The 27,436-nt window shown below is 39.4% G+C and overlaps 1 protein-coding gene across 2 annotated transcripts in view; it reads right to left on the minus strand.

The window, feature by feature from the left end:
* Window positions 1-27,436, minus strand: part of LOC141789689 (guanine nucleotide-binding protein G(q) subunit alpha) — a 36,794-nt gene that overhangs the window by 7,477 nt on the left and 1,881 nt on the right. The window contains exons 2-5 of one of the 2 annotated variants that reach the window (XM_074669243.1): window positions 7,872-8,056; window positions 6,586-6,740; window positions 5,550-5,678; window positions 1,856-1,985 (exon numbers count right to left, since the gene is read on the minus strand). In XM_074669243.1, the coding sequence (XP_074525344.1) occupies window positions 1,856-1,985; window positions 5,550-5,678; window positions 6,586-6,740; window positions 7,872-8,056 (599 nt within the window). Of the gene's footprint in view, window positions 1-1,855; window positions 1,986-4,874; window positions 5,004-5,549; window positions 5,679-6,585; window positions 6,741-7,871; window positions 8,057-27,436 lie in introns of both variants that reach the window. The other variant, XM_074669242.1, reaches the window with a different exon arrangement.

Genomic DNA, 27,436 nt, shown 5'->3' on the forward strand with positions numbered 1-27,436 from the left:
GTGCTGTTTTCAAGCTTATTAATGGAATACTAACTGGAAGGGAGAAGTGCAGCAGAATAATGTGCACAAGCGACAGGGATGACATGAGCCTTGAGAGAGTTGTCAAGATGCCAGACCACCTTTAGGAAATAGGCTACAACTGTGGTATTCCTCATATCAAGCCACTCCTGAACCAGAGACATCAGATGTGTCTTCCTTTTCCAGCAGAACTTAGCTCCTACCTACAGTGCCAAAACTACTACCAAATGGTTTGCTGAGACTACACTGTTACTAGGGCTGGGGCGATATACTATTCTCACAATTTAGTTCTATGATATTTGGGGTGCTGATTCCATTTAAATTGCAATTCTTTGATATTTACAATTTTTGTGATTTTTAATTTGCTTTTTTAAATCCCAGACCATAGGAAACAGTTAAATGATGATAACGTCTACAGACTTTATCAGGAGCCATATTTTCCCATAAAATGCACATCATGTGAATCAGAGATAAACATTTCATCCTCTGCTGGAGACAAGGGGTAATTTTTTTCCAATCGAGTTTATAAACAAAGGCTGATGTGAAAAATATGAATTTGAAAAAAAAAAAAAATTTTGACAGAGAATCCCAATTTTGATATTGTCAAACAAAAAACCCCAATAAATCCATTTTCTTTTTTTTCACACCCCTAACTGTTACTGTAATTGACTGGTCAGCCAACTCATCTGACCTGTGCTCTGTGTAATTCAAAACACATACTTTTCTAAAGTTGGGCGTTTCTGTATTTGGAATGGTCTAATAGTTGAGATACTGGATTTCTGATTTTTATGAGCTATGAACCAAAATCATCACAGTCTGACAAAATAAGGTTGAAATATTTCATTTCACATCCAATGCATATAGAATTATTCATTTTCGAAGGTTTGGTTTTTAGATAAATTATGAAAAAATTAGATCTTCAAAAAAAAAAAAACCACTTTAACTTCTTGGAAAGAAATTAAAATTCTTCCATCAGGACGAAACAGCCTGTCTTGCTCTCTACACTTCACTACTTACTTGTTGAAAGGACACAAGCAGCAAAGACAGCCTCATTCTTAGCCTGTGTTAACTGAAATGAGACAGTCCGGCCTTCCAAAGATCTCATGTTTGTGTCACTAGCTGCATCGCCCTTACCCTTACGTCACATAGAGCTGCCTCAGGGTAAGAACACAACTTTGTATAATCAGCTGAGAGGGTTGTTATTGTGCAACTGTCGGCATACAGTTCTTCATCCCCACATCTAGCAAACAAGGACCAACCTTAGCTTCAATAAGCAGTTGTGTTTGTGGCCAACTGAGCAATTCAAACTCAATATATGTTTTCCTTTAAGCCTTTCTGATCATCACTAGTTCTTCAACAAACATTTTTCTGTGTGAGCAGCTACGTTTTCCTCCATGTTCTTTAGTTTGGCCAAAACTTTGTCTGTTTGTCCTTTTGAGCTGAGTGGGCGGTAGCATTTGGTGCAGCATGTTAATGTAAACTTTCATGCAGAGAACAGCTGCCTGCTTCTGCTGATACTTAGAGTGATGTAAAGAAAGGTGAAAATGAGCCTTGATACAGCTGCAGGATGAAATAAAAAAGCAAACAGCCAAAAACCTCAAGGAAGTTACTGGAAATTGCTGACTTTGGTCATAACTCTCTTGAGTTGTTTACTGAGAAAACAGATGATAAACACACACATTATTGATCCATTATCTATGAAATATGATGAGCAGTGCAGTTTTAATCTTGAATATGTCCTTGCAAATTACTTCCAATCATTCAGACTGGTTTTCTCAGTGTTGATAAGAAAGATCAACTGTTGTGAAATCACATCTTTTGTGCATCTACATCTCACCTCGTTGTCAGACTCCACCAGGACTTGGTCATACTCGCTGAGTGCCACCAGAAACATAATGGATGTGACGTTCTCAAAGCAGTGGATCCACTTCCTCCTCTCTGACCTCTGACCTCCCACGTCCACCATTCTGATTGGAAGATCAGATTGAGGGCCACCAAACAGAGAGCAGAAGAAAGCATAGAGGATTAGACACCACTGAAAACCTTTTACTCTGAGACTGTTTATCTTCACTGTTCAACCTCAGAAATTATAGAAGAGCATGTTTTTCAATCATATTTTGACTTTCATTATTATCATGTGTGGCTGAATTATTTAACTTAAACCACATATAATCAGAAAACGCAGGTACAAATCAAACAAACTATTCAAGTACTGCTCTAAATTTAAATGTTTTATGATTAACAAACAGAGAAGACCCCGATTGGCCAATTACAGACAAGTCGAGGGTCACTTCAGGATAAAAATATGATTATATTTAATAAGTAAAAGTTAAGCCACATTCATGTTGTTAAGTGTCATCTAATTATCTAGTTATACTTAAATCTGCAGAAAGAGTTGAAAATGTAAACATTTCTCGAGGTGAAGCCGGTGTGGCCTGTTTATACTAATTCAAAATAACATCTTGAATGTTAATATGTAATTCATGCATCCAGCCTTTATCACCCAGACTATTCATAAAAGAAATATGACTCAAGACTGTGCAAAGTCAATTCAAGAAAGAACAAAGAAAAAGTTCCCCACAGTAAACCAAGACAAAAATCCCCACAAAGTGTGTGCACGTGAGCAAACAATGCCATCCTTCTCTGAAAAGTAGACGCATAAGAGCTCATGCAGGAGGTGTTTATAAAAGTGGCTTTACAGGTGCTACTATGAGGCATGTGAGAGGAGAAATGGATAAAAGGAGAGGACAGAGGAAATCAAATTAAAAAATAGGAAAATAAAAGATTTCAGTGGTTAGAGTAAAAATTAATGAAGGATGCGAGAAAACTCAGACAAGACAAACGAGTTCAGTTGAGTTTTCTGAATCTTGGTAAAGATTCCTCATAGTACTGGTCATAAAACCTGCCTCCTTCTTTAAAACAGATGAACAGATGAAATAAATTTCTCAAACTCTTTTTGTCATAGCATTTGGTTCTTATCACGCTGATTTATGTGCTCGAAACATGTCGGCGCAATATGTTAGCTCCCATCAAGGGCTGTATTTTCGTTTCAATTTTTTGCGATAGGATGAAATGTAGGAATGCCAATTACAGTCGATAGGTTTAGGTTTATTCTCATATTAACATCTTGAAATATGAAGGTAGCAAAGGAAGTTACACTTGGCTGAAAAATTCCCTGCTTCTCGATCAGGGGCTCCCAAACTTTAGAAAAGCAGTTTCACTAAATACTGACTATCATTCAAAGCTAGACAGCGACTCTTGGACACAACCACAAAGTTAAAAAATGGGTCCAGTGGGCTAAGGGACACCAACGAGAAAAGGAGGATCTTAAACTACAACTCCACATCAGACAAGTGTCTATTTTTAATTTCAGCAGTTAAAGTGTCATTTTATTTATTTATTTTAAGCAGGGTCAGTGTCCTACTTTGTGGAATGAACTTGCCTATGCTGAATAAGCCAAGATAAATTACATTTTCTGTGACTTCAAAACTAATAAGAGGGAAGAAACCAAACCTAATGGAGATGTTTGTCTATGAAAGGATTCCTTGTTGGAGCTACAACAATGATCCCACATAGGGCTGTGTCTATACATGACTTTTAGGCTGCAGAACTTCTTCCCTTCAAGGGTCCTCCATCTTTAAATCACAAACACATGACAAAGCATCATCATAAACCACCGAATAACAGACCCTCAATAATCATCCTTCCAATAAAACCCGATACCTCTCAATTATCAGCAATTCATGTTTGTATTTTTGGTCTCTTAACACAGAACTGATGTCATTGAGAGCATGCAGTGATTCACTGCCAGCAGCACAACCAAACAGAGAGGAGCCTATCAGAAAGCTGCAGCAGGGCTGCTGGGAACCTCTTCAGTACAACCTCATTGCAAGCAGAGTTATTTCTAGCTCTGCCAAGCGTAGGAGGGTGCTGACATGATGGCATCCTATCGATTTGCACTCTTCTGTAATCGCTCTTGTTTCCTGGATCCATCTCTGGCTCCTCATCTCCTGTTTTTTTGTTGTTGTTTTTTTGCATGAGGAGGAGGAAGGGAAGCTGCTCAACGTATTGGTGGCGGGTTCCAAGACTGTCCCTCTGCCAAGACCAGTCTCCAGGAATAATAAACCAGCAGGCCCTATTACATAAATTCTCTGCCTTTTAGAGTCAGTTTCCAATGCATTCAAAACTTTTTATAAAAACAGCTTCATATATAAGGCTTGCACAAGATGCATTCAAAGGCCAGAAAAGAGAAAACCAAAGAAATGGGGTGTGGGGGCAGAAATAGTGAGGTTTCAGATGAAGAGCTATGAGACATTCTTCTTATAAAAGGACAACCAGTTTCTGTGACTTAGTCCTAGTGAATTATTCTCTCATTGCACTGCTTGACATAATATCACAGCTCGTAAAAGCACAACAAATAACTCACATTTTCTTGACTGGCTTCATTTTGAAAACATGAGTTTGTTTGGTTGCAGCGAAAACACACTCACTCTTTGGTTTCCTGTGTTTGCTGTTGAATTAAACTGCACTTGCTGTTACCATGGTAACAGTGGGTGTCCCCAAATCAACTAGGACTGAAATCTTAAACATCCGAACTTCCAAAAAATACTTAATTATGAAAGAGTTGCAGATTTTATTACTTTGATTAAGGCATTTTTGTGTCACAGAAATGAACTGAAGATAACAGAAAGGATGAGGACATATTTAGACAAAACAGGGACATGAAAGATGTTATGCATGAAATAGGATTTTAATCTGATACTTAAGATGGCTGTTTAGATTTTTAGGCTGAAAACAGATCACTGAGGGGGGTCATTAAAATTGAGTTAGTAAAAGCCATATGGTTCTTCTTCTACCTGAAAATGATGCTTTGCAAGTCGAAAGGGTACTCTATTATCCCAGTGGTTGGGATTCGAACCCTAAGCACATCCTGTTGGGTTGGCAGATAGGACGATTCAGCAATACGATCCAGATCACTTAGATAGCTAGAAACAAGAAGAATGACATAGGACAGAGAGAGGGAGGAAAGAGAAGATAAAGCATAACAGCAGATACAGCACACACACCCCAAAAGCAAGTGGATCAGTCCAGATGTGATCACAGGAAGCCATTCCCAAGAGGTATAAGGATTTAAGATGCACCTCTACCCACAAAGTCTCTATTAGAAAGTGTGCTTCATCCTTGATGGTAGCTCCCAAAGACACATGACTTCTGGTCATATATAAACTTAACATGCTAAGTGTAGCGTTAAATCGAAGTATGGACTCTTTAACTTGACACCAAAAAGACATTAAGCCCTGAAGAGGCTAACTGCAACAGCCAGTTAAAGTGACACCCTATTCATGACAGGAGGACTGGGCCAATTCTCGTCAGTCTTTGAGAGTGTACCATCATGGAGGTGTGAAAGTGGTGGGCCCCACTGTGCAGAACAGAGCAGATGCAGACAGTGGCATCGGCGGTTTCCAACTGGTTGACTAACTGTTGCGGAGCAAGCCAACCAGTGACATCGGCAGCAGCACTGACACCAGTACCTGAAGATAATATTCTCCAGGTCAAAAGGGTACTCAATGATGCCGGTGGTGGGCACTCGGACCCGCAGCACATCCTGCTGAGTGGGCACGTACCCAGTCGTTGAAATTCGTTCTAAATCACTAAGGTAACTGTGGAAGGGGAGGGGACACGTGATATAAAGGCAAACCACCAAACACAACATGTACATCGACATCTAGTTTTTAAATATGTTCACATGAAAGACACAAAATAAAACTTTAACATTTATAGCACAACCAATCATGAAACTTATTTCAAATGAACTCAGTAGAACCTTGAATAATAAAATCACAGAGTCACCCTGTGCATTAGTTGACTTTTTTTGGAGTCCTCAACTTTTTAAAGGAGCTGAATGAGACTAAAAAGAGATAAAAAGAGGTTAGAATTAGCCCTGATATTATTAGCAGTCATTTGTTACCTGTCCACTTTCACCTCTACCTGCTTAAACCCTCTTTCCACACACTGTGAGATACAGTGAACTCAGGTCGAAGACTGCTCAAAAATTTGTTAAAGTACTGCTGAGAAATAATACTACACATATTGAATTAAATTACACAACAATGCAATTGAAGTTTAGCCGATTGTAGTTTGAAATGCACACATTTCTGTTACTTGGTGGCCGATTTTTTGTGAACATCACTTTCTTACAGCCTGGTTAACATCCTGTCTGACCTATTAGGTTCAGTGATGTCTAACTAAATCTTTAAAAGTTGTCACCGCTGCAGTATGAAATCCATTATTTGGTTTTGCTGGGACTTTTGCAGATATCAGAACTGTCCCGTCTTCCTGACAGTTGATCTGTTTTCTATTCTAATCAAACAAAGATTAGTTTTTATTTGTTTCTTTACACAATGAATGAAAAATAACTTCCAGAAATGTCTTTTACTGGTACCAACCCTGGCTAAGTTATCCAAGATGTCATAGTGCAACAGTATTTCTTCTCTACATTTACAGCTCACAAACTAAATACTACATAATAATAACAAACTGTAGTAGAGTAATATTTCAGAGACGTACTATTTGGTCGAGTCAGAGAGTTGATATTCTCTCCTGCGATCGTAGGCCTCCTGGATGCCAGGGTCAGTCCACAGCATCTTAATCGCACCGATGTATGGCTGATCGAACGATGAAATCTTCTCCACATCCACCTCACGCACCACCTGGGCGTTATTCTGTGAGAACAAAACCACAAAGCACAAGAGCAAACTTCTAACAACAACATGTCACTCAGGTTCCTGAGGAGGCAGAATGGGACATGTGAATAAAAATGTGTGCGCTTGAAGGAGATGGATGGATTCCCAGAGACTTTCTCAAGGAAAATCATTCCTCTAAATTTCAGTCTTTAGTTTGTGTAGTTCTTGCTGTGACAGAAGTTAGAGTTCAATCTTGAAGTACAGTAAATTCTACTTCGCATATTTATGTAAGTTTGAGTTTTTAGTTATTTTGAACAAGGTTTTCCTGAGATCTAAAAGACTGAGGTGTTGAACTGAGCAATCAAGCACATTAATGTACCATATGGCTGTATCCCACTCCTTTCTAAGCTCACACCTCCTCATTTGTTTTATTTTCAGACTTGTAGATCTGTGTCCAAACACATGCTTTGTCAAGTAGTAGCCCATGAGCCCATGAGTTTTTACACAAATCTCTCTCAATTAGGGCTGGGGGATATATTGAATATACTTGATGTCTCACGAGTTTTTGCATGTGAGATATATAAAATGACTGTATCGCAATCACAAACAGCAACCTAATTGTTTTTAGACGTCGGGACCCCCACATCTGAATGAATCATATTACTGGAACGAAAAATATGTAACTACTTAAAGTTTGGTTGAATATAAAAAGGATTGCTAAACTTTACCAGATTAATATTTTCTCCTTTTTGCATTAAAATTTTAAAAGTCCAGCAAAAAGATCTGCTTGAATCATTGAACTGATGTCATTTTATGCACCAAATGGTTGGATTTAACATTAAAATAGTTATTTAGGGGAGAAATTAGAATATCAAGATATATATCGTGTATCAAAATATAAACTACATATATTGAGATATTGGTTTTTGGCCAGTGCTCTATAAATAAAGCTGGTATGGTATGGAATGGTATATCGTGCAGCCCTACAAAAGACATTACACAACTGTTGCACTCGCATCAGTAGTCTCAAAACCTGTGACTCAAAACAGACGCTGGCTTCTATCACGTACCTCTCAGGTGTCCTAAGGTCTGGCACTCATCCCAAAACCGTCCCCCTAAGTGCATCTGTCTGTGTATGGAAATGAGTGTGGTGTGAACAATCAGGCTCACCTTGTTCTGTTCGTACTTGTATGGGATCTTAAGGGTCTCAGTTGCACGGATCATGGCCTGCATTGAGGTGAAGATGTTCTGGTAGACCAGTTTGGTGAAGCCCTTCTTGTCCTCATCTGTGTAGCCTGAGCCGTGAATTATTCTCATCTGTTTGATGAAGGTGCTCTTGCCGCTCTCTCCAGTGCCTGAAAACAAGAGGACACAGGAAGTTACTAACTGAGTAAGGGTTACAGACAGAGTTAATGTGGAATGAACATCCACATCAGCTCCCTGACTACCTTCCTCATGATCCAGGGACAAAATATTATTGAAAAGTACATGATGGGAAATTGAGGGTGTATAGGGAAACCTGCTAAATGAGGTAAACAATAGTTAAAACAAACAGCTTTTTGTGAAGGTGTCGTACGTGATAAAACTGGGTCAGTATCGCAAAAGATAAAAAGATTAACAGTACTTCATCTACCCTTTTCTGAAAAATCAACTTGAAACACACTCTACAGGATAGTGTGTGAGTGCTAGATGAAAAGAATCATGGGTACTGACTAAGAAGATTTCAGAGTTCAGACAATAAAGATTTGCTTTTTCTGTAACTTGAATTTTTGTGGTCACCAACAAGACAGGCATTGCACCAGGCTGACCTCGTCTGTCCACCTACACCCTGGCACTGCTACACATGGTGCTGGAGGAATGAGCACTATCACGCCCACAGGCAGTGGTCAGGACCTCAATGCCAACTCAGTCTCTGTTTGTAACACTGCAGGCTCCATGACTGTATTTGAAACATTTACATGAAACGGCAAATCCTGAAGTCGCCCAGAGCATCTTCCTTTCTGACATCTTGTGATTCTGCTTCAAGAAATAATCATACAACTGTGCTAACTAAGAGTGCTACAAATACAGCGATGTACTGTCAGCCTGACTTGAGGATCGAAATGTTGACACTCAAACTTCAGATTGATGTAGCATGACGTAGCGCTTGTGACAAATCCTGAACTTAACCTGTTAGGAGCATGTTGTTTATGATATCAACAAAACTGGGTGATATATCAATTACTACATCTGCACAAAAAGTAAAATAGTAAATAAAAAATGCTTCTTGGCAAAAAGTCTTATACCGTTAGAAAGCCTGTTTCAAACAGTGTCACATTAATGAGGAATGAGCAAAACAAAAAAAGGAGGAATGAGCATTTGTAAGATGAGCAGTAGAGTGGAGTTTGTGTTTGTGAATAATTTGCCGAATCTTCTCTGCCAATGCCAAACAGCTTACTCAGCTGTTGCCAATGACAACACAAATTGCTTTACTTTACGTGCAATATTTATTATGTCTTAATCAGCTTGTAACCTCCAGCTGAAACTTCTGTCTCAAAAAACAGTACGAGTACTCCCTCTTGAGTACTCACCAATACAGAGTACTAATACTACTAGTACAGTGACAGATCATTTTGATCAAAGACAGCACTCTGCCATTAAGGCCAAATAAAACACAAACAACTATGAGTTTAGAATTTTTTTGATAAATATTGAAAAATAATATACATATAATAATTTATATAATATACATAAAAAGTGCAAAATAAAACTTAAAACTGTCAACGCTTAAGTATTTTTTTAATGTGAACTGCACTGCAAAATAAAGCAGTTCAACTGTTAACTCTCCCTGGTTCATTCATGTTATCCGAACAGGACCTGGCGCAAATTTGATGTGATGTTTAAACCGCAGCATTTAGCAGCAGCTAGTGGCGAGGAGGACTTGCTTGACATAAGATTTTCTTGCCTAGAGTATCTGCTGCTGGAATCTGCAGCCTTCACCAGTACCAATACCTTGAAAAAAGGCTGGTAGTGGCCCAATATCTGGTATCGGTACTTGCCCATCCTTACAGAGATCACTGAGATTACCCAGTGGTAAATAATTCATGGCATGAAAATCTCCGTAGAGAAGAGAAATGGGTTAAAAGTAGACATGCAATCGATCAGTGCCGATTTCCTTAATTTTGGGGGATCAGTGATCAGACAACGGAAATCAGAGAACAGCCCATCCTTACATATGAAACTGATCTCATATACCTCTGGGAAGGTCTGATAGCCTTTGTTGCTTTTTGCTCTGAGACCTAAAACTCAGGACACATTATTGGTTGTTTAAGTTAAAATGTCAAGTTTTATTGTTTCACAGGTATTGCTTAACGGTTTTCAATAAAATAAGATTGGAACATTGAAGGTATATGCTGTCAGTTATAAATAATAAAAAGTAAAAATCGGTATCGGCAGGTCGGGCTTTTTAAAGATCCGTGATCGGTCAGAAAAGTGTGATCAGTGCACCCCTAGTTAAAAGAACCTGGAAACATCTCTGGGACAGATTTGTTATGTTGTAAACAAAAGGCAAACTTCTTTGACTTTTGTTTAGTGCTCTGGTAGACGTACAGTTATGATAAACCGCCCCCTGCAGTTTGGGAAAAAACACCAAAGGACGCAGTGCGGGGTGTTAAAAAGCATGAAAGCCCCATGCGTTCTTTCATGCTTCCCATTTCCACACGTCATGTTTGCGTGGAAAGCACAGCACGGCCTTTAGAGTAACTGTAAGCGTCCTTCCTACGATGAGGATCTATAATAAATGAAGACAAAAGTTTCTGAGTGTAAATGTGGCCTGCATGTTGTCCCTTGTCATCTTGGTTTGAGTGTGTGGAAGTTCCTAATGTAACACTGGAATGTAATCATTGTTGTGGCGGTGGTTTCTACACTGACAGCCTGGGCAAGCAGAGTTACCACATGAGGGCTGCACGGCTTACCTCAGCTCAACAAAGAGCCGGGTAAACCAAGTTCACTCTTCCAATTTTGTATCAGTGACCAGGCATGTGCACACACGAATCCAGAAACTTTGTCACAGGCAAGGAAACTTGCTCACACACATGCAGGTACACACCCTCACATCTCCACGAGAGCCGTCAAAGCAGGCTGTGTACCTTAAAAAGATTTTAGAAGACATCTTCTACTGTATTTTCAGAAGACTTCAGAATCAGTCTGTTTAGGTTTGTATGCTGCGTTCGAGAAACACTGAAAGTCACACAGGTAATGCTTGAACCCAAACTCAACCTCGTCATCGTGCCTTTAGAGTTATCTGTTCTGAGTAATCCTCTTCTCTTCCACTGTTGAATCTTCTCCCTCTGCAACACTGCTCAAGCTCTACACCATTCATCTCTTCATCTCACTTCTCCCAACATTCAAGTCTGAGTCACTGCAGTATCAGCTGGACATCCTCTCTGGTCTCAACTTTTACTCCTGTCTCTGTTCTTCTGTTCTCAGAGGCTGCTGCTACAACTAAGTGTTACTTTGGTTATAAATTCAGCAATAGAAAACTTGTTCATGATGCTTTAATTTTAACAATGGGAGGAACTTCCGTGTGCACTGGTTACAGATTTGCATTTAACATGGCATGGGTAAACATGACACTTTAGAAGGTTTATTATGCCACAAAACTTTTGCTTTTCTGGTGAAAATTAGGGATGCACGATATTATCGGCACAATATCGGTATCGGCTGATAAAATCTTAAAAACATGTTTATCGGTATCGGCAGATATGAAAATTTCTGCCGATATGCACAGCCGATAAGGTGCTATTCAGTTAGGATTATTATTATTTTCCATCTGAAAAATAAGGTCCTTAAATAAAATGTAGCACTTCATTTATTTGCACTGCAGAGCTCTGTGTCTGTCACCAGGTTGTTACAGTAGCTCTAAAATAATCAAATGCAACTTGGTTATGTTTAAAAATGCATTGTACATTTAAAGTTCATGTGATCTAAAGAAATAATTTTTCTGTATTTCAATACTGAATGTCTTGAGTTTGAAAAAATAATACATTTCTTATTTATGGTAAAATCAAATGTTTTTTCTCTTGTTTTATGTGTGTTTCTTAAATAAATAAGACCGTCACAATTAGAGTAACATATAAATTCCAGTACAGGATAGACTTAGCTTTCTTTACAGTGAAAAAAACAAACAAACTTGTGATTATCAGTATCGGTATCGGCCAAAAGGGGTTTCGATATATCGGCATATCGGATATCGGCAAAAATCCAATACCGTGCATCCCTGGTGAAAATGTAAAGTATTACAGAACTGATCTGGCAGGGATGGTGTACAAGTATTTCTAAGTAATGGTTTGAGCTGAGTTCACAGGATGAGCAGCTTTAGAGGTCGGTTAGAAAGAGGAATGTGCTTGTGTTGTGAAGTACAGCTGGTATTCCCAAGACAGAAATGAGACGTCTTTCCAAGGATGACGAGAGTCAAGTTTGACTACTGCTGACTGAAGAGCTCAGTTGAGTGTACAGTGAGCAAGTTGCCCTAAGCGCTGCCTCCCCTCTAACCAGACAGGATCTTTCACTGTGGAAAGCAGGTCAGGCAACATCGGAGTTTCCCCTTCAGACAGAGTACGTCTTTGAGAGAGGGACAGAAATAGCAATTGTCAAGACGAAGCACTGTGGAGAGCTCACTTTCTCATTGACTAAAGAGCTGAACAGGACGGAGGACTGAGGCTGCTTTCCTCCTCTTTTGTCTGAGTTGCAAGTTTAAAGTGACGAGCACAGAATTAAAGGTAGTTGATTTTGTTAATGGTGTTCATGTCTGCTCATGTGTGTTTGGATTCTCCATATGCACACAACCAGAGTGGCGCTGCATGTCTCACAGGCATGATCAGCTTAATTCAACAGATCCCATTGTTCCCCCGCTGAACTGGAAAACCCAGCAGAAGCATTTCTCACGGACAAGCCGCTGTACATTCGCTGGAGCTACTCCTGAGGGGTAATGCTAGTTCCCATGGCAACGCCTGTACTGGACTCATAAATACATGGCAGAAAACACACCAGCCGATCAGCTCCACTAGTCCTCCACAGAGCCTCAGTTTAACATGCAACTTCAGTGAGCATTTTTTAATCCCACAATGTCTTCAGCCGCTCCCGGACTCTCAGCCTGTGGGAATTTCAAAGTTATGAAAGCAAATAACGGACGTTCTCGTTGGGATCTCATCAGCGTGTATTTCCCCGCTGAATATCGAGTACTTCAGCTGTCTATCAGAATCTGTGGGGCTGGGAGAAAAAACATCTATACAGGAAATAAGAGTTCTCTATCTGAACAACTGAAAATATCTGTATTTAGTTTAGGTGTTATAGCCTATTAATGTTTAAGTTTCAATGGACAGAGTCTGCTCTTAAAAAAGTCCATGTGCATTTGGTTAAACATGGTTTGAAAAATATCTAGCTTGGTATGAAACAAGTTTTCAAGATATAGTCATTTCTGTTCAAACTAGACATAAGTGAGGGAAAAATCAATCATATCAGTAAGTTTCTATTGCACTGAAAAAAGTTTAAACGTTTCTTTTTCTCATGTTAAGCTCTGGTCCACTTCAACCCACCCAGCCTCTCTCACTGACCTGAACTGACACTAACAATCCAGGTTGCAGGATTTATTTACCTCTGTCACTTTATTGCTAAAGACATGGTCCTCACTAGACAAGGTTGCAACTGTGGAATAGTTATACAGCTATTAAAAATCAGTGATACAAGTCAACTTGATGCAAGCATGTAAGCAGAAGTCAGAGAAAACCTCTCTGCACAGCGTGGATACAAAGTTTATAAAGATTTTCTCATAGTACAATAGTACTGGCTGAAGTCCTGCAGGATGTTGTGTCGAAGCTGTAACACAGCCACCCACCACTGGCATGGGCAGTGGCTCCAGGTAACAGCTAAAGCCGTATGTGTAGAATACTCTACAACCCACATCTTCACAGGCACAGATCACAGATCAATTACCATGGCAGAGTTAGGCGTATTTTTCTCATGCTCCTTTTTGAGCTTTTCTGCCTTTGTTAAAAGGACAGAAAAGCAGATGGGGTAGGAAAGTTGGTAAAAGAGAAAATGCAGGGAACGATGTGGCAAAGTCCCAAAGGCTGAAATCAAACTCAGGCTGCCTACTTTAGAGATTCTGTTCTGTCCACATCGTGTGTAGATGAAGATTTAATGCTAAGCAAAACCAGCATCCCAGATTTGGGTGGCTCAAGACTCATGCTAGCGCTGCTAATCTTAGTGACACATGGGAAACCAATTTGACAACATTTACCCACAGACCCTTGTTTTGACAAGTTTTACTGTTTTCATGCATGTTGGCTTCTTTTGGACGTTAACTTCCAGAAAAGTTGCACAGAGCTCCACTGCCTCAGTTACCTGTACTGAAGTCTTGAAGGCCAAAAATGGCAATGTCAAAAGAAAACAGAACTGAAAAAATGTTGGAAGTGGACACAAAGAGGATTTCAGTGAATCTGTGCTCGATTACTTTGCCTCATGGGCGTAGATGAGGCCAGGATTGTGCCACACTGACCTGAAATTTAATTTTCTACTTTTGAAATAAAGGAATATAGAGTATGTTTAGCTAATACCGATCAGATACCAATACCTTTCTTTGATAAATCCAGTACTCAGTTGGTTGTTGTAAGTGACAAATCATACTTGTGTTAAAAAGAGCCCTGTTGGTACCTCCTCGAGAAACACTCACTGTACAAATGTTTCAAGATGCTGTTTTGCTATCATTGCTTTCTTTTTTTTGCTCAAAGTATTTTTATTGACATATTCAAATCATACATAGGAGTATACAGATGGAATTACATGAACACAATACAACCCTATTTCCCCCCTTCCCCCCTTTGTGCTCAACAGAGCCCCATCCCTACAACAGTATTACTGTACCATTAGATAATTAAATAATGATCTTATAAAGAGTTACTCTTGTACTTAGAAATATAAAAGAAATTTTAGATAATAGTCAAAAAATAAATTAAATAGATGAATAAAAGGAAAATAAATACAATAACAGTCAAGATAATATGGAAGTATTCAGAAAATGATAAAAGGAAATAGAAATAGAAATAAAAAAATATGTATAAAAACAAATAAATAAAAAGTCAACTTAATTACATGGGCTATAAATTATTTACAATATGGGATCTATTTTATAAATTTCAAATGTTAGTGTCATCTATTTTTTCTATATATGTCAAAAAAAGGTTGCCATATAGTATAAAACTTTTGGGCACACCCTTTGCTATTATTGCTTTCTAAAGGGAAGTGGTCCCGCACAGAAATGTTTGCAACGTGGTTTGATTTACAGCAGCTGTAAAGCGTGATGGTGTTAAAAACACGTCAAAACTGGATCAGTCCCAATCATGTAATGGAATCTGATGCTATTCTCCAAGAATAACCATATCAGGCGCCCATACCGATCAGTGTGTCGCATCAGGACATCCCTAGTTTTCAGTTGATGTGTCACAAAGGAAAAAAAAGTAACAAAAGCCAAAAGTCATGTCAGGCACTAATTATTTCTACACGATAAACACAACAATAGAAAGTTTTCAAACAACATGGTGTTGAAGCCCATTCAGCCTAGGAGACATTCAGTAATGTATAAATCCTCGCACAGCAAAGCTGAGTGCAAGGTGTCAAGACGCCCAACACTCACAGAGCCATGACCATTTGAGCGGTGCAGGACCATGTCACTCTGCCCTCATCATGAACACACTGGGGTATCAGTCATTCTGCTACATAACCATTAACTCACAAACTACACAAACCATAGTTCATTAGATCCATTTCATTGTGTCAGGCCGGCTGGAGGACAGTGACGGACATGACTGGACAACTTGAATATTAATATGAGGTCTGGTCTTTAAAAGAGAAAAAAAACTAAACAGAGTTTGACGTGACAAAGAGGGAAAAGGTGTTAAGTGTCACAGGGGGGAAGAGAGAGGCGCTCTGAGTAAATGATTCCTTAAAACTTCCCCAGGCACATCAAACAGGAAGCTGTGTCTACTGAAACCCAGCAACTGTTCAGCCCCACTTTTGGACCAAGGGAACTCTGAGGAACATATTTAAGAAGACTTAACAAAAAAAAGTTTATTCTGACAAACTTTGGCAAATAGATCTCTTACATCTCTAGTAACTTACTTAAAATCAGGAAGTTTTCAGGTTTATTTTCACAAGCTTGGAGAGACTGAACGCTTTCCATTGAACTGATTGACAGTAAGCTTATAATGAATTTAAAACATCAATGTACATGGGTTCAAATACTGAGCAATTGAAATAATTTACTTTGTCTTAGCTTACTACTTCAAAATTGTGACAAGCCTTTCAAAAAAATTGAAATATCAACGCATTAACAGGGTCTGGGAACTGATAAGTGCAGTGGAGAATGGAACCAGTGTGTGAGTCAGTGAAGAGAGGAGGAACTCAAACAAAGAAATAGATGCCAAATTAAACAAAAAGTGTCTCGGTGAGGTGTAAAACCACCTCAGGCTCAACCACAAACAGGTTTAAAGCTCCTTAGAGTAGGTTGTTCAAGTGTCTGGAAATCATTCAAATAATGTTTGACCAAAATAAGCTCCTTCATTTGCTCGCTCCTTAAAGGTCCAGTCTAATATGTAAGTCAAAGACATCACAGGAGAATTAAACTGTTAGGCTTTATTCTATTATTAACACTGTTTTCATTTTTAAACCCCATGAAGCACCTGCATTCTTCACATTTCTTGACTCATTCATTTAACTCATCACCTGGCTTCATGTGACTCACTACGTTCACACACTGAAATAGTCAACAGATACTTCAAGAAAAAAAGCGTTCTGGTTAGTCTGACCTTTTTATAAGACCTCTTACTGCTGTTTTATTAGTGGACTAATCTGAGTTATAGTTTCCAGAAAAAAAAGAAACTGTTGGAGAACAGACCTGATCATAAAAAATAATTTTAAAATATTGACAAATTTTAGTATGAACTGTCTAATAAAAACAAGCAGTAAGTAAAAAGTTTCATATCCATTTCCTGTGTCACTATCCATTCATCCATTCTCCTTTCACTGGTTATATGTAAAGACACAAACTGCAGAAACAAAATCACGGGGGGGGGGGGGGGGGGGGGGATTAAATAAACAAGTAGAGAGCACAAACATTTTTTAAAACGTTAAACGTTTTAAAACGTAAGGACAGAAGCCGCATATGCATGTTTGTCCTTCTTCAGACTGGACACAGCTTTTAGGCTTTTTTCAGGTGGTGTTATCCACCTTAGCTGTCGTAAAGCTGGTTGTAAAAAGAAATAAAAAATCAAACAAACTTTCCACTCCCTCTATGTGTATTAAAAAATCCTGAAACATACACGTCATTCCCTCCAAGTGCATTTCTGTGAATCATATTTCATAAGTCACTTACATGTTGCATTTGGCCTTAAGGGTAAAAACCCTGTTCACTTACTGTCGTAAGGACATGACACGTGATTCTTGCCAAGACAAGCACATGTTCAGGAAGCAAATGAATGTTGACTGGATCTTCTTTCTAACACTCCTTGTCTTAAAGATTACTCTTTGGAAACTTTGTGGACTAAGTTTGTAGCTGAGTTTGAGTTGAGTGTCCTGAAGGTGAGCAGATTATCTGTTTAGTGTTACTCACAGCCTGATACTCTCGATATGTTGGTGACGTGTATTGTTAGAGTCCTCATTATGTCATACCAGTGCTCATCTACCAACTACAACCTCACCAAGCTTTGGGCTTTGTCACCAACTTTGTAGAAGAAAACCTCCAGTTTGATAGTAAAATGGAAAGCAAACACACCTGACGAACATTCTTGAGACTCACATCCATGTCCTGGCGTTAACATGTAATTTTTTAATGGTTTTACCTCAAGGTTGCTCTGAACAAACAGAGCTGTTTTTATACCTTTTAAGTTTATCTGAGTGGAGGAGCACATATCAATCCCTGCTTAGGAAAAGAACAAGAGTGAGTCCACTGAGTCAGAATGCAAGCTTCAAAAATTCCTGGCATGTTTTTCCCTCTACAGGACTTCGATGTCAGTTTAATTGTCCTACTTGTTTTTTGTTCCCATTTAATCAAAATGCCTCATGTACTGGAACATTACCATTCCCACAGGACAAAGTTTTCTTGGTTTGCAATCTCTTAACTTATTGTGATCTGCCTTCAACTTAACTTCCTCCTCCCAGGTCCAGGGTTTGTCTGGGAACATGCCCTGTGCTGATGTGTTGCTGTGTAAATATACAAAGAAGCTTTTTGTCCTCATAGGTATCCGGACCTTGTTAGGTTGCCATAGGAATACCCTCACATGCTGATAAGTACTGAAACATGGAGTTATGCCACTTCAACCCCATGAGGCCACCAACTTTTCTCTGTACATAAAGTTTTTTAATGAGTCAGTAACATCCAGTGAGACGGGCAATGACATGAGAAGAACTGGGCAGTCTTTCATAAGCCTGACTGCCATATAACTGCTAAAACTCAGGGTGTGTCTACATCAGTTTGCTCAACCAACAGAGCTGCAAGGCAAACAGTGCACAACTACAAACACCTACCTGTCCTGCCTTCAAACCACACTGTGAAACTCTATTCTCATTTGCGAGTTACTGACGCTTAGGGCTGCATGTCAACGTCTGAATAGGATGGAATACCAATGAGGCTTAAAGGTGGTCCAAAAATCTTCTTAAATTAGTCAGTAACGGTCTGAGAAAAGCAGACATTCCTTTATATTCAAGGTTAGAGGACTTTCTCCTTGTGTTCATTTTATTCTCACAGTTCAACACACCCAGAATCGTGAATATGTCCCAGTGACCACAATTTAGTGGTCATGTGATGCCACCACAGAGTGGAACAAATCACCATAACCACCACAAAGTTTGGGAGCTTCCTTTATAAAACATCACTCAAGTCAACTTGCAGCAGCTCATGGGCTAAAACACTGGACTTTTTTTGTTTCCGCTGAGTCATTGCAGGAGCAACCGCATGGTAAACAGCTCAGTTTAAAAACAGTTTCTCAAACTGACCAAAAACCACAAAAAGTAATTGTGATGTAGGCAGAGGAGGAGGACTAGAAGGCCAAACCATGAGGACATTATTCTCAACAATGAGTCCAAACTGAGGAACAGCCTGTGTTTTAAACGAGGTGTCAAAACTTTATGTTAAAAAAAAAAACAGTTTGAATGTCAAAGCCATAAAATGGCTCAGTAAGTAACAGCAGTCGAACTAGTGAAGTCATTGTTTCAGCAGTCACCTGATGCTTACTTCAATAAAAACATGGACAACCATCAAGACTCATGTAAGCCTTGAGACACATAAGTGAAGCTGAATGTTTGTGACTTTAATGAAGGATTGACTTTTATTTTAATTCATTTAAATCAATGTGTGTTTAGCTAACCCTCCAGGCAGTAAGTCGGAGGAGTCACATTGGAGTTTCAGGTATGGCAATTTAAGGTTTCTTAGAAATAAGCTCAGGTGGGTGATGATTGATGATTAGCATCCTGAACCCTGGCTGAGAGTCAGTCTGGGCTGTTACACGCACAGCTGTGGGAGTGTGGACGCAGAAAGGCATCTGCCAAGTGTATCTTGGGCAGTGGAGTCATTGGGATACCACAGAGTAGTCCTTTGACAGCCCACTATGTCACACAATCTCACAAGTGTTGTTCAGGTCATTTCACCCCGTGTGTGTGTGGAAGGGGGTGTTTTGTTAGCCTTCACAGTGTGTAGTTTTTATTTCAAAAAACCCTGCCATATCAGACAGTTGTTACCTTGGCAGCAGCTAACAGGGATACAAATAAATATGGTGAACACAGGGCTTATCTGCTTGACTTACTGTGAGAAACTATAATAGGCGTAGGTAGGCTCTGCGCATGAGACATCCTTGGGTGTTGCCAAAAAACAAACACTCACTAACCCAGAAACTACCAACCTGTTTGACAGTGTGCACAATGACAGATGAAGTGTGTGCTCAGTGAGAGTTTGTGTGTGTGTCTACATACAGTATCCTGACTTTCAACTCTAAGTTCAGGTAAATATCCTGCACTGCCTGGGGACTCAGGTGGAAAGAAAGTGCTCTTCTGTCCAAGATTTGACTCAGACTCACAACCACTGCTTGGTGCAAAGATCTGAGCTGTTCTTCTTAAGAAGCTGTTAGAGGACAGGTGTCTGCTGTTGAAGAGCAGGACACAACACAGGGGACATTGTATGATAAATTGCCAAAAGAAGATGGTTATTCTTTCTTTCTGAGGACTTCCCTGAATAAGCTTGATCGCATCAAACTAACTCTCTGACCTGGGCAACCGATCGTTCCTCAGATGGCCTGGCTCCTGAACAAAAGTGCTGGCAAAAGAGAAAACTTTGAATGTACTGTTGTTGTTTTTTGTTTGATCAGTATTATTGTTGATTTGGGGAGTAACAACATTCTCATCTGTATCAATAATTAACTCCCAGTGATGCTATGGCAACTAACAGAGGTGCCTCTCAATGAAACAGAATGTCATGAAAAAGTTCCTGCATGAGTTCATGTATCAGGAGTTTATTCAGTTTAATTCAAAAAGTGAAACTCTTGTTATCCAGATCCACACACAATGCATTGTTAGTGTCTTTTTTGGTAGGGATGCACCGATGCTGATCCTGATATCAGGTATAGGTGGGAAGAAGCCGATCCATGGTGCTGATCCAGGCAACCAACTTTCTTCCTTTTCTTTTTACGGGCGCTCATGGAGACTCGATTAAAAATGTTACCTCTGATGCACTTTCTTTGTTTTTTTGCTGAATTACCAGTCTACAGGGTAAAAAATATTAAAACTGAATACTAATTTCTGCACATTCTGAAGAATGGTTTTTACCAAATTTCTGGTAAGCATTTCAATATTTTATAGTTTAAATAAATATTAACTTCAGTGACTCTATATACTCATGTTTTTTCATTTACATAAACCATTACAGTCTAATCCCACAATACGGCATGCAGGTTATTATTTAACACTGGTATCGGACAAGGTTATAATAGTTAGCTAAAACGTAACTAAAAACAAAAACTATAATTTAAAATACATTGCAGTTAACTCAAACCAATAGAAACTAGAAAAGAAAACAAAAATGATAAGTAAACTAAAACTGTATCTTGTGTTCACAAAACTAACTGAAACTAACTAAAATGATAGACAAAAATTCCCTTAGTTATAGTTTTTGACTATATTAATAGCCTTTAGGATTTAAATTAATCTGACACATTTTCCCAACCATTTTTACGACAGTTTTCAGCAGTTGTCAGTGCCGTACAGCACCATCATAGCGACGTACTGGGACGTGCTTGTTTACTGCACTGACTGGCTGTGCTCTGTGCTGCGACGAAACGTAGTGGAGCAATGAATCAGGGCATCTGTAATAGTTTAATTGTTACAGAGTCCAAGTTTTTATCTATTAAAGCTCATATTATACTGTTTTTTATAATTTATGTTTATATTATTTTTATGTAATTTATGTCAACATTGTTTTTACATAATTTATGTTTCTATTTTTTACACTAAGTTTATATTATTTTAATGTGTTTAAGGCAGCAGCCAACAGTTCAGTATCAGCATTGACTGAGCAGTGAGCACTATGATGAACTTGAAAATAAACAGTATGACAAAATATTTACTCTGACCTTTTTGAATCCTGCACCTGGTTAATAAGGTATGAAAAAACTAAAAGTAAACTAAAAGTAAACTAAAACTAAGCCTTGTTGCAAAAATCAAAACTAAATAAAAACTAGAATGCCTGCTCTAAAACTAATTTAAACTAAACTGTAATGGAAAATAAAAGGTCAAAACTAACTAAAACTAAACTATAATGACAAATCCAAGGCTATTATAACCTTGGTATCGGATCAGTGTTGGTATCAATCGATACCCAAAGCCCAGGTATTGGTATCGAAGCCAGAAAAGTTGGATCGGTGCATCCTTACTTTTTGGTAAAGTGAAGCCCAGCTTTTGATTGCTTTGATCTCTCTGTCTTTGCCCTGGAAATTCTGCTGCTGACTGATGAATGTGACGTCAATATAAGGTCCGGCACTCCGGCGTAGTGTCAAGAACCAACAATGGAATTGTAAAGTATAAAGGCTAATGATGTCAATGGATCGAACCATTTCTAATTGAACCAGTTATTGATATCCACACTAGACAACAGAAGGAAGAATGAAGAGCTAAATTCTATCCTGCTGATCAGCTGTGTTCACTCTAAACATCAGAAAACACGATGAACAGGCACATGGACATGACATGGCACTCCAAACCATCAACTGACTGCAGAAACTGTACACGGGACAACAAAATGCCTTAAATTTTACCATACTGACCCATGCGCGTTACTTTCACACAAAAACACAGCTGAATAAGGCTCTAGTTCTCATCGTGTCTCTTCGTCCTGGCAGACTACCTGCGTTTGTTTAAATCTGACAAGCCGTGCGCACAGACTGATACACTAAGCGGCGCGCCTCTCATAGCCAGCTGTGGCTCTGCAGCGGAGGTAGCGCCGTTTTATGACACGATGAGAACTAGAGCCTTATTTAGCGGTGTTTTTGTATGAAAGTAACACGCTGAAAATTCTCTAAATAAAGCGTGAATGCAGACCAATATCAGATTTTTTTTGATGGGAGTCCGTTTATTTGTGTTTTTTGCACAAGTAAAAATTGGCCCCGTCTGAGTGCAGAGGAAACCGGCAGAGGAGCAGGGAGGGGGTCTTTGGTGCGCGCGCCCTGGGCTTCTGCTGCACTAAAACACTGCTGTAGGGGTAATTTCTGCCCTAAACCTTGTGATAGGACCCAACTTGTTCCATCCCAGAGTATCACTTTAAGGAAGAGATGGTGGCAGCTGGTCTGCCTGGAAAAAAAGTTTGCCAGTTTAAGAGTTTAACAGTGAACCAAGCCATCAACCAAAACTAGAAAAAGTCAGTCTTTGTGCCAAATCTGGCAGAAAGGTACCAGTGAAGCAGAAAAACACCTCATTTGAAATAGCTGTGAGAACAGCTTTAAGTACAGATGATGTGTAGTTATGTCCTTGTTATGATAAAATTACTCATTCTGCATACCAACGACAAACTGAAGACAGTTGGTGCCAGTACAGCAGGTCCCCGGGCTCCTTCTGCACATATTTAATTACTTTCATCAGCTACAGAGCTGGTGACTGAGCCTTCCTCTGACCCTGGCACTTCCTCAGCCTTCATCTCCATCATGTAGAAGTTATCACCACTGAGGAAAGCTGACAAATAGCTGCAACTGTGGGGAGTTTTAAACATCCCACAGCCTGTGTACTCCTTATCGACTGCAAACTTACTCAATCTGAATATTTCCTACCGCAAGAGCACATCATTTTGATACAGATGATTTATTCATTTATTGATTGATTCAAACTGCAAATGAACATAACCACTAACAATCACAGGCAGACAAATGAAAATCCCTCAGTGATGTTGATTAGGTGTTTTTCTGTCATTATTGCAAAGAAAAACATGTGAATTCTAGACACATGTAGTGATAGTGCACATCAGATCAGAATGATCACATTTTGCAGTGCTCTAAGTTTTCACTACAGGGGCACGCTGTGCTGTTTGCACTATGAGTCAAACCCCTAAAAAGAAACAGCGTGCTTTGTGTTTGCTAGAACAGTCTGCAGAATCCACAGCATTAACCATCAATGGAGTAGCTCCTTTTATTATTACGTACAGAGAAGAAGGAATAGTACCAACTTCACTGTGTTGCTGAACTTCATCCTTGTTATTTTCAAGGCGTTTTATTTACGCCGCTGTAATCTCTCGCCTTCAACATGAATGTCTCAGAGTCATGATGGTGGGACACAGCCGCCCCACCGCTGTGCCAGCAACTGGGGGTCGTGAAAGAGACGTGACAGGCGAGAGAAGGGATCCCAGTGAACCAGCAGAGCAGCCGGGGCGGAACAGCACTCAGTGTGTGTGCATGTCTGGGTGTGTGTATGTGATGCTCCTGCTGTGTGTGTAGTTCTGGTGCTTCCGCTGTGTCGTGACATGATGTGAAATCACACACTGAGGCACCGATTTTATGCTGTTGCTGGCTCGATGTAAAAGTACAAAGAGGTAATAACAGCGGAGCTGCATTAGAGCTTTAACCTGAAAGCTGCACGTACCTGATGGACATATGCACCAGTGAGGTGTGCTGTACACGTGGAGAGTCCTTTAAAGGGGACATATCATGCTTGTTTCTCCTTTTCACTATGCCAGACTAGGATGCCTGTAAAGCATTTCTGCTCTCAGTACAAGTCATTTAGTTCCTTCATTGCCCCACAATAGCGTTCTCAATATCCTCATTTTAGGCCATTCTGAAGATCTCGTTGAAACGCTCCGTTTAGAGAATGACCTCCAGTAACCTCGCAACGTCACAGCCCTTTGTGCTCTGATTGGTCAGTTCTATCAGAGGGGCGGAGGGGGTAGAGCCAGGGGGCGGTTTTTGCAGCATGGCAGGATTTACAAAATCAGCACATTGAATGGAACAGACTGAGCGAGTTTGCTGTTAGCAAAAACTTCACCGTAAGGCATTGATAGCACTAATAAAATGGCAGAGTGTAGGATACGTCCTTTTGTATTGGACCCCGAGTCAGACCCGGACGGTTCTGCAGCTCAGGAGGAAGAAAATCCACCCCGACACAGATCATCTCAGGTCGCTTCAGTGTGGTGAGTCAAACCGGTACTGTAACATGTATAGTTTATACTACGTGGAAATATAGGCAGACTTCACCAATAAACTATTTCTATAACAGGGCTCCATCCTGCTCCTTCACTTTTCTCTGTCTGTTTTATCCATCATGCTGAAAGTGTCGTCTAAAGATCGCCTCCACAGTCAGTTCCTCACTATGTTAGCACTCAGTCAAGTTAGCCAGAGCTAGTAGGGCTCTTGGTGGGTGTATGGGTGTATCCCTCGGTGGCGGTTGTGTGACTAACTGACATTACAGAGGAGGAGCTGCTTTATCAGATTACTCCAATAAAAAGAGAGGATCCTCGTGTCGTCATGAAGGTTGAAATCTCGAAGCCAAGTGTCAATGACCTATTTTCAGAGGCAACAAATCTCGTTCTAGGATATCAGAAAAAATACAATATCTCATTTTTTGAAAATTCAGGGGGTGAAAGGTCTTGTTTTCAACTTTATTATTTTATACGTAAGTATTAAATCACAGATCAGCAAGATGCATCCCCTTTAAGGATTTCTGAACAGATTTTTCATGGACTTTCACACAGAATAGGGTTGTGAAGTCCTGATTTTCTGTGTGCGGTTCAGTTGGTTCAGTTTTCCTGTCAAATGTGTCTTCAAATTGATGTCAAAAATAGATGTCAATGTCTTTAACTTGTCAGTTACAGTATACAGTGTTTTTCATGCGGTGGGTGAATGCAACATTGTTTTCATGTGCTGAATTGCTGAGGAACAAGTCAATTGTATCCCCACCATCACAGCTGAAAGTTGCACATGCAAAAAAGTGACTCAAGAGGGGACAAGTGACAGCTGTTGAAACAGCAGTAGTTTGAGCAGAGCTTGCTTATCACGGAGCATGTCAGTGATGTTAAGGCGTTCAATGAGACAGCATGTTGGACATTCAACTTAACACTCCAAAGTTTGAGCCACTCCATCTGATTTTTCTCTCTCTACATTTTCAGTCCCCCACCACGTCCAACCTTAGTTATAAAACTCAGTGTACATTCAGTCGATTGAATCAATGACTGGTCAAATGTCAAAACAGATCTTGTAAACACAAGACCTCGTCTGTATTTTACAAGTATCAGCTGGTGACTGCATGTGACAACCATGAGAAGCTCTTACTCTGTCAAATTTCTGCTCGCTCTCACTGACTCACTTCATTAGCTTCAGTTTAAAACAATGAAGTTGCATCTCTGAGAGATGGAGCTACAACTTTTTAACATCTGTTTGGATTCATTAGAACCTTCAAAGGTAACCCAACTGCTTTAAGTACATCTATAACTGGTGTTAAAGGTCCGTTTATGGAGAGTGTGGCCTGGCTAGTTACGGTTCAAGGAACCTACAAACTGATTTATAAAATGAAACAGAGCAAGATTATGGTGATGCTGGTGAAGAGAAGGTTGGGACGACAGCTTACTTGGCTGTGCGTATGCAGTCTTGTACAGAAATGGCAGCTTTTGTTTTTCCTGTGCCACATCTTTCCAGGTCCTTTAGATCCGCTCCTGATGATTATCCCATATTAATAAAACAAACTCAACTTAACTACAAACATAAATCAATTACAACCCCTCAATGTTCTGACAGCAATACTATGACTCAGAAAGCACAGATGAAAGAATGAGCGTTTCCCTTTCATTGTTTCAGTTTGTCCAAGCTATGACTGAGTGCATCTAACAAGCTGTAAAGCAGTAATTCAGTCACATGAGACAACAAACCACACACAGGTTGAAGCTTGTGTACAGGCCCAGACTGACTGCCTGCTCTTCTGCTGCAAACCGACACCAAACTTGTAGTAGTGATTGAAAATGATATTTAGATTATCAAACAACACCCTGATGGGTTTCCTTCTTTTGTGTTTTTTTTTTTTTTAGATTACTAGGCATAGACTGATTATCTGCCAAGCTGAGTATAGATGCCGATATTTGGCATTTTCATGCATCGGATTGAGCCCTTTTCTCAATCCGATGGCCGATAATAAATCAGTTTGAATCTGTGTTATTTTGGCTCTGATGCAGCTGTGCCTCTCTGTCTGCAGTCACTACTCTGTCTCTAGGATTGTGCCACCAATAGTAGCCTACCACCTGACTGGTGACAGGCAGAGCCATTTTTTGGAAAACTCCACTTACTGTAGAAAACTTAAGGGAGGTATTTATTCTTTCAAGTTTTCATTCAACTTTTTAAGACATTTTGCTGAGCCTAGGAGCTGTTAAATAAACATGCCTAAAGGCATTTAGGGCTGCAGCTGTCAAATATTTTAGTATTCGAGTATTCTACTGAAAATCCCATCGATTAATCGAGTACTTGGATAAAATACATTTTTGTTTAGTTAAAGAGCAGTTCTTTTTCAAATGAAAAATTTTCTCTTTAAGAAACATAATTTTCTGATACAGCATGTCAATATGAGCACTTGCTTTGGTAGCTCCAAAATTTGTAAAAACACTTTAACACATTTTTTGTGCCTTGTACATCTCATCAAATGTTGGGGACCCAAATGGAACCCGTTTCGTAGAATGACCCATTAGTCTCCAAACTCCAGAAAAGAAGCTAGATTTGTTGCTAGTTGCTATTTTGTATAAGAGGTAGCTTGAGGGGTCTGAAAACTCTCTTAATATGGCCTCAGCTCTATTTGAAATACCACTCTTTGATCTTTTTTAAAATTAAATGATTCCTCGAGGCAGAGAAATTACTCGAGTAATTTTTGTATTCGAGTACCTTGAATCATTCGAGGAATCGTTTCAGCTCTAAAGGCATTTAAACCAAGCTAAGTGTTGGAGTTTGTATCATTCCAAATTGAGAAAACAGTATTTTCACTTCTACTGTAAATGATGATTGGGTTCAAATATCTGTTAGCAGCCTCCATGTTTACTAATAATCAGTATCAGTCCTGAAAAAAAAGAACACATCAGTCGATCTCTAAATTACACGAAAGATTTTCAAGATTTATGAAAAGACATTGACATTAGAATGTGAACAAATACTAAATTTAAAGAAAGGGGGTAAAATAACACATCTTAAATAAAGAAAAGCAAAACA

The sequence above is a fragment of the Halichoeres trimaculatus genome, unplaced genomic scaffold, assembly GCF_033239565.1.
Source record: "Halichoeres trimaculatus isolate MK-OKI-2021-1 unplaced genomic scaffold, fHalTri1.1 fHalTri1_scaffold_4, whole genome shotgun sequence".
NCBI classification, from domain to species: domain Eukaryota; kingdom Metazoa; phylum Chordata; class Actinopteri; order Labriformes; family Labridae; genus Halichoeres; species Halichoeres trimaculatus.